The 8,408-nt window shown below is 39.4% G+C and overlaps 1 protein-coding gene across 1 annotated transcript in view; it reads right to left on the minus strand.

Moving 5' to 3' along the window:
- The window catches only part of LOC149787642 (tetraspanin-8-like), a 28,918-nt gene extending 23,257 nt beyond the window's left edge, over positions 1-5,661 (minus strand). Inside the window, exons 1-2 of the mRNA XM_089975621.1 lie at positions 5,352-5,661; positions 2,463-2,660 (exon numbers count right to left, since the gene is read on the minus strand). Of these exons, the coding sequence (XP_089831747.1) occupies positions 2,463-2,660; positions 5,352-5,405 (252 nt within the window). The 5' untranslated portion in view covers positions 5,406-5,661. The remainder of the gene's footprint in view (positions 1-2,462; positions 2,661-5,351) is intronic.
- Positions 5,662-8,408: the final 2,747 nt, after the last annotated feature.

Consider the following 8,408-nt stretch of genomic DNA (forward strand, 5'->3'; position numbering starts at 1 on the left):
TTTATTAAACTCCCTGTCGAAAATCTCTTCCCCCTTTATCACCTGGGCCATTGGTTGGGAGAAAGATGAGGACCGGAAGGCAGGGGGCAATATCCAAGCCTGTGCTGAGATGAACTCATGAGAGTTTAAGAGAACTGATAGTACATCATCATCCTACTTTTGTTCCTGTGATGCAGAACTCTTGGGCTCCATTTCTTAATGGAAACCTCTTCCGTAGTCGCTCACATGAAGCAAGATGACTATCCCTGGAGGCCAATTCTGCATAGAGTCAGAATACCTCTCTATCTTCCCGAGTCATTTGGAAGACGATGCCACACCCACTCCCTCTTTTCCGCTTCCTCTATATTAGTGAATGATGCAAGCCCGTGGGCTGGAACATACATTAGCGTCTCTAGTGTGGTGCCAAGAATGCATAAAAGGGAAGGACAAATCACTTCCTTCCACAGGATGACCAATATTCAGTAGGAACTGAGTATAACATGGGAAGGGGAGATGCCGATCCAAACACCTACTCTAGTTTGTCGCTCGATCGCCGACTCCCATTTTCTATCGTGGTTCAGTCGTAGTGTCGTAAAGGGGGGAGGGGGGCTCGACCCAATCTCTATCTCCTTACTGAAGGATCAGTGAATGCAGGATGTTGACAGGTAACCAGTCAGCCAGTGTACCAGTCAGGCACTATGATCCATAAGAAGATCCTTTCTCATATTGTAAAGACTTTGAAGGTTGCTCTTCCCTTACAAGGTAGTTCGATCCTAGCGCCAAATACGGACTTAAAGCGCTGAAATGGTGCTGCTCTTTTCTCGTGGGGGACCCGACTTCTCTCTCTCTCTCTCTCTCTCTCTCTCTCTCGGCCCTACAGGAGTGGTGAGTGTGCTGTTCGTCCCTCACTAGGTGGAATCATTCTCAGATTTCTTATTTCTTCCCTTTTCGAGGGACACCGTAGAACTTATGCATCTCCGAAAAGACCGATTTGATCCTGCTCTTCTACAATGGACATCGTGTTCCCTCCCGTAGAAAGGATCCTATAGGCCTAACTTCCCACTGATCCAGTCTTGTTCTGAGCCCAAGAGAATTTGAGATGGCTTGGATCCATAACTAACTCCCTTAGGAGGGGTCATATAGGCCTCAAGAATTTCCAAAGAGATTGATCTAGTCCTGTTCCGGTCCTCGGGAGAGTCAGCGATGAATCCGTTATTAACTCCCTTGAGTGGGTCCCTATGGACATTAGTCGCCGAAGAGAATGATCCAGTCAAACATTTCCTTTCCAGTCATGTAATCAAACCGTATTTCGAATTTCTTCAAAATAATTTCTCAAAAGTTTCTTTTTCAGTCAGTTTACAAACGCCGTCTTTCGAGTCTCTTTACAAGAATGAAATGTGTTCTGCTTAAGCAGGCGGGACATGAAAGACAAATAAGCATATAAACTTTTGACCTCAAGTAATATTATACTAAAGTAATATTATACTAGCTGACCTGTAGTAATAGCATATTAGTTTGACCGCTAGTAAAATTATACTAGTTTGAACTCTGGTCATACTATACTAGTTTTAGTTGAATATAACAACAAATTTATTACCTACGACATTTTAAAACTTCAACGCAGAGCATTAACACTGCATGCCTTGACTCGTAAGCACACGAGACTGGCTAGATAGGAGCTCCTATAATAACACAACATAAACTTTAGACTTACAGTGAGATAGGCAAGAAAGTAACGCCTATCCCAGCACAGAATAAATTTTAGACCTATAGTGAGATAGGCAACAAAGGAACTCCCTATCATACCATTATAATTTTTTCAACCATAATGATATTACCAAAGACTTTCACTTGAATGCAGCAAATGATGTAAAACAGTGGTTATCACCCGTTTTTGACCGCGACCGTAAAAAAAAATAATACATTTTCTGCACCTCACGACATAGTTTCCACATTCTGATAAGCTTAGCTACCCTAACAAAAATCCTGGCAACCCTCCAGAACGTCAACGCGACATGGAGGTTTGAGAACTACTGATGTCAAAGATATATAAACTTTCAAAACCTCCTGCTGACGCTAACGATGCCGAAGGAACAGTGAAAAGTGTGTGATTTGGATTTTTAACTTAGCTTTAAAAACTTTTCAGTTATATCGCTACGATGTCTGCAGTGTGGCAGTTTATACTGATGACAAGCACTTGGGCAGGCATCATGCCGTAGACATGTAGCATCATGTCCCACCCAGTCGCATTATCCTAACACAAGGCCGACCAGTCCTAACACTAACCTCTTAATGCTGAGCGTCACGCGAGGCAGCGGTTAGTACCATTTTATAAGTCTTTGGTATGACTCGGCCGGGGTTCGAACCCGCGACCTCCCACATCTAGGCGGAGTCTCTAACCACTAGGACACCGGAGCAGCCTAAAAGTGATAAGTGTATGTCATTGTGGTTATTCAAGTAAAATAATAAGTAACGATACATACTATCCACAGTAAACAAGTGACCTCCTTTGACGATCCTATGCAACCGACAATGCCCAGCAAAATCACAAAGGCACCAACACCTATGTTGACTTTAGATCCAACATCTAAAACTTTCAAGTAGTCTGGCAATTGCAGTCTTTGAATTGTCTCGTCCAAATGAGCCCATATTCCGACTCCGATACTAGCTGCCCCAAAAAGCTGCAAAATAATGATTTTAATGTTTCTATACTATAAACGGTGAGAGAGAGAGAGAGAGAGAGAGAGAGAGAGAGAGACTGTCAATAGTTTTGCTTATATGACCTTAATTTCATGGAAGATTTTTGAACTTTTTATGCTTTTAAAAAATAAAAAAACCTGTATCCCCGTACTTTAAAAAAAATAATAATTCTCAGGGTTATCAAGCGAGACTATTATTGGTATAGTTGAAAGTTTAATAAATTCTAACTGGTTCTTTGGTCGTTACCTGCTGCATTTATATCACAAGAAATTTCATAATGCCAATCGAAACATTTTAGGCTTAGTTACACATTTAACATGACACAGACGGTGATGGAGACAATGGGAAAGAATCGGGATGGAAACTATTTGCAAATGATGGCATCTTTTATCATCATAAAACAGGGAAGAGATATAGAAAGAATGAAAATAAAACCCGTTGAGAGAAAGTAGACGTTACAGTGTCTTTAACTATGATATTTGGTCTCAAACAACAAAATAATAAAACATAGATAAGGTTTAAAACATGGGTATATAAGATAATGCCGAAGTTCTTTATCTTTTTTATAATTTCTTCTCGTTTGCTTTGATAAAGATGATAAAAAATAACTTAAAGCAATGACGAATTAATCCAAAGAGACAAAAAAGGGAAGAAAAGAACAGGGAAATATATCACGCAAAAGAAAGAAGTGAGACAAATTGTATTTCTATTTTTTATGTGTGCTGACACCATTGATTAAAAAAAATACAGTATTAAAGCAAGTGAAAGAAAGTTTGAACGTTAAACATCACCGAAGCTACAAAAAATAAAATAGAACCCCTCACCAACACCCCAAGCGTCTTCCTCTTCTGTCCTTCAAATCTGCCAACCCCTACTCCTGTCCCCAGGGGGGATGACATCAAATATGGTACAATATGAGATGTGCCGCTGGCTTGGTTCTGTCATTTCTTCGAATCTAACTATGTGATGGTTTCATTAAATCTGATTCTTGGTTCATGATTAATCGCCTCCGTTTCATTAACTTGCAGTCTCCCATTTCCTTGGTATGATACAGCCAATAATGTGTCAACAGTGACATTGAACCAACAAAAGAAACAGTCAAATTGTGGTCATCAAATGACTCTTTTCTCTAATAAACTCTGGATCAATACTGGGCAATTTTATTATTACATGGTAGTGAATTAGGATATTAACTACTAAATAAACATATTAAAATGTATGCAGTACAAGACTGGGGTACGTCTTCCATGCTCCTGTGCATTGCGTCAATGCCATGAGTAGAAAACACTGTGAAGAAAGTCTGAGTTATGAGACACGGATCCAAAATCCAGGCGAAACATTCAGTTGTCTCTTTAAAACGGACGCCTGTCTTTTAACGTATCAAACATTAAAATTCTAAGACTGTGAACCCACTTGTGCATCACTAACCTTTTCCTGTCTTCGAAAAACAAAATGTAAATGAGACCATGTGTTGCGTCCATTTCTCACGAAATAAAGTTATGCAAGATCAAATGTGCCTGATATATATATATATATATATATATATATATATATATATATATATATATATATATAGAGAGAGAGAGAGAGAGAGAGAGAGAGAGAGAGAGAGAGAGAGAGGGGGGGGTTTACTTGGACAGATATGTAGATATGTTCCGTATGCTTCTTATATATCTCTCACACATAAAACTGACAGGTATATTTGCTCTCTCGGTTTTCACGTTGTATCATCTTCCCGTGCACGAGAGAAACTGATTGTCATAGGATGGAAATAAATACCCGCAGCACATGCATATCCAAGATAGTGAGCTGTTACCCCACCACCACCACCGGGCTATAACCCAGATCCCCAAATTATATTATATTTTGTAATTCTGCATTATCAGGATTAAAGTTTGTTTTATTAAAGTTCAATATTTAAATTAATGCGAAATACAAAGCGTGCTCGAAAACAAATGGATGTCTGTTGTATAATTACTACAAATAAATCTTACATATACACTTTATGCTTTTAAACCTGGATTTGAAATGTGCCTCCACCCCTATTTCTGGTCTGGATCTGAGCCTGATTAATGAAGAAAATATTACTAAAACTAAACGGTAACGGTTGTCAGAACGTGAGATATATATATATATATATATATATATATATATATATATATATATATATATATATATATATATATATATATATATACGCAGTCAACGATACGGTGTAACAACGTGTTTGTCAACAAAATATGGCCAGTAAATACAATGGACACATTGTAAAATGGCTACAAATGGTGAATACGAGATTGAAACAAAATTCCCCACACATCTAGTCTCTTTCCCACCCACCTACCTGGATCTCATCTGAACAAAATCACTGATAACATCTATGAGCTATGCGTCAGTCACTATATACATGCATGATGCACTGAATGATCCAGTGTGTGTGTATGTGTGTGTGTGTGTGTCGCTCGGTACGCTTGTTGCAATACCCATTAGTAAATGTAGCTTTGTTTGCATCTTTCCTCCGAAACTACAACTAACTAAATACCTTTCCCTTTTTTTTTAACCCACCCACTTCCTCTGAAACTTCCACAATACTTATTGTGGTAGTTGATCCAAATTACAAACACAACACACACAGTAAATAAATTAAACAGATTTATATAATATCGACTTACCACTAAAAGGCCAATATCCACAAACATCGCTATCTTCAAACATGATACTGCCATTTTGGTACAGTTAGTAAAGCTTTTCCTTATTATGACCGTAACACGCTACTCCGGACATGTGACCTAGTTCTTAATCAAGTCCACGATAGTTGACACACGTGAAATACGACTCATATGTCCGGCGTCAGTCACTCATTAGTCTGACATTTCAAAGATCAGGAGGAAGGACATGACGGTTTAACTTAACCACACGGCAAAGCGGGATACACGACGTTATGTAAATTAGTTTATCGCATACCTTCCGTGCCTCGTTGGTTCATTGATATGGCAGTTGAGTCCGGAGGGAATAAAACCCATGTATCTTACAACGCACCACTGTTAAATAGATCAATAGTAATTATTTGAAAAATCACCTGGATGACCTATATGTATGGTTATTTGACATTGCTAATGCGTCGCCAAGCTCGTTAATCACCAGTGGCAAAAATTATAGCGTTCATGAGGGACGGGAGGGGAGAGTAAACAAGTAGGCGTGGTTTCTGAAGAATGGAACCCCTCGTGGGTCCATTTGCAGAGCCCCGGAGACGCTCCTGCAATGTAGGCGTTTCCAGAGCACAACAGTAATCAACTAACTGTAAGAAAACTTTCAAGGAAACGCCCAGTTTGTTATGTGTTCAAATGGGGAGGGGAGAGGGCGCCAGCTGGCTCCGCCCCATCCACCCCTCTCCTCCAGCTTTTGAAGAGGATACGTACCAAATGCATTTATATCAAACACACACGTGTAGCTTCACACAGACTCTATAATATGGACTTTGTAGAGATTGTCGGGGACTAAAATCGGACTTGGCAGAAAATGTATAAGCCAGATTGCATGTTTTAACGGTATGGACTTTGTTTATATTAGTATTTTGTATATTTAAAAATATTTATTATATACAAATAGTAGTTTAAATAATAGATTTACTCTGAATTTAAAAAAAGCATCGCATGAAAGATAGTCATTCATCCTAAAAACCTTTATTTCTACATACCATTAATTTTCATTATTTCCTAGGTACCTCCTGACAACGTCCAGTTGGAAATCTCGAGTTACTAATTCCTAAGTATGTTCTCCCAACGTCAATTTCTGTTGCAAATCAAAAGTTACTAATTCCTATGTATCACACACACACACCGTCCAGTTGGAAATCTAGCGTGTCTAATTCGAAACTCGATGAATGCCTTTACTTCAATTTTGAAGCAAATATAACAACTAACTCTCCAGGTTTAAATATTTGTAATGTTGGTAATATGTTTGTTTTATGAAGAATTCATATAAGCTTTTTACGTTTGTTGGAACTGATCGGCAATAATATTTGTCAAATTCAAGCATGAGAATCTCCAGGGAATTACCTGTATTATGGAGTTCCATAATTTAAGAAATTCTCTGGTTTATGGTATTCCCTGGTTTAAGGAATTTTTACTCGCGACTAATGGCTACACACAAGTAGTGAAAGGGGGCGCTTTACGGACAATGGGAATTAGCATTAAAAACACCCTTGGGTCACTTTACGGACAAGGGAAATTTAACATGGCGAAAAATCGTGGGTCACTTTACGGACAAGGGAATTTAACATGGCAATAAATCGTGGGTCACTTTACGGACAAGGGGAATTGAACATGGCAATAAATCGTGGGTCACTTTACGGACAAGGGGAATTGAACATGGGATTTTTTTTTAAAAAATTTTTTAAAAAAATTAAAAAAGGGGTAGGCAATTCAAAGACTATCTCTTTTCGAGAAATATGGCTGGCCCTGAAAAGGGCCTTTGGGTTTTATGTTAATGTATTCATTAACATAAATGGCACCGCATTGGTCTTCTTCTTGTCCTTAGGCTGCGTCTTACTGTTGGTCCGTACATCAGCACTCTTTTCAGGCATCCTTGTCTTTCGACGTAGATCCTACGTATCCACAGGCTGGTGTTTGTCCGGTGGACAACGGTCCACTTGGATCGGACATACATGAGCAAGTCTGTCCGAAACATCATGGAAGACACAAGGGTGGATGACTCAACTGTAGTCCACATCTTGAAGCGACGAGAACAGGTGAATCAATGCATTGAACGGCGCTTATTTATAGGGACAGAAAGGATTGAAACGGATTGAGTTCATTCACCAATCCGAACACGCGTTACAGAATTCAGTCAGCTCGCATCCAATCCGAAGAGAGCAGTCTGTGACGTCACGTAGTCAATATAGATTCGCTAGCGCTTGTGTGCATTCAGTCTATGCGACAGTGATTCAACATGACGGAAACTCAGAAAACGATCCATTGGGGTGCACCAGCAGGGGAGACCGCCCAAGGGAACCCGGACTTACTTTCAGAAGAGGTGAATTGGGATTTTGTGGATTTTCTCTCCTCGCAAGAATTTGTTCCGGAACCTTCGTTACCTTCTTCATTACCGCAAGTGGAGAATTTTAGACAGAGACAGAAAGAAGAATTGGAGAAATTTATACAACGACAAAAGGAAGCGGAACAGGCTTTTCTCCTACAGCAACAGCAACAAGAAGAAGAGGTAAGAAAAAAACAACAGCAAGAAGAAGTAGCAGCAAAGAAACAAGAGGGTGAAAATCAAACGGTCACGGTATTGTTGGACATTTTAGCGGAGTTAAGAAGTCTGAAACAAATGTATCAGACTTCTTTATCACGACCGAAGAGAATACGACCTTCCCGAGCTAAACACGTCAACCCTGTGACTAAGCCTACCGTACCACCCTTAGTGATTTCAACCCAATCATTATCATCATCATCAACATTACGCAGTCCAGAAGTAGGCCTTGGCCGTGGCAAAGGCATAAGGCAGTTAAAGTTGATTGCTTAAACTCACCCTTTCACCATGAAGAAAAAAGGCCCTTTTCAGGGCCACCCACATTTCTCGAAAAGAAATACAATTTCAATTTGCCAATAACTCAAAAAAAACTCACCCATGTTACCCTTATAGTACGTGTCTGTGTATGAGTGCGTGAGTGTAGCTTCTTATTTTAAAATCACAACTCAAAGACACTTACCTTATATCATTCATTT

Source organism: Sinohyriopsis cumingii, chromosome 11 (assembly GCF_028554795.1).
Source record: "Sinohyriopsis cumingii isolate HCF-2022 chromosome 11, ASM2855479v2, whole genome shotgun sequence".
NCBI lineage: Eukaryota > Metazoa > Mollusca > Bivalvia > Unionida > Unionidae > Sinohyriopsis > Sinohyriopsis cumingii.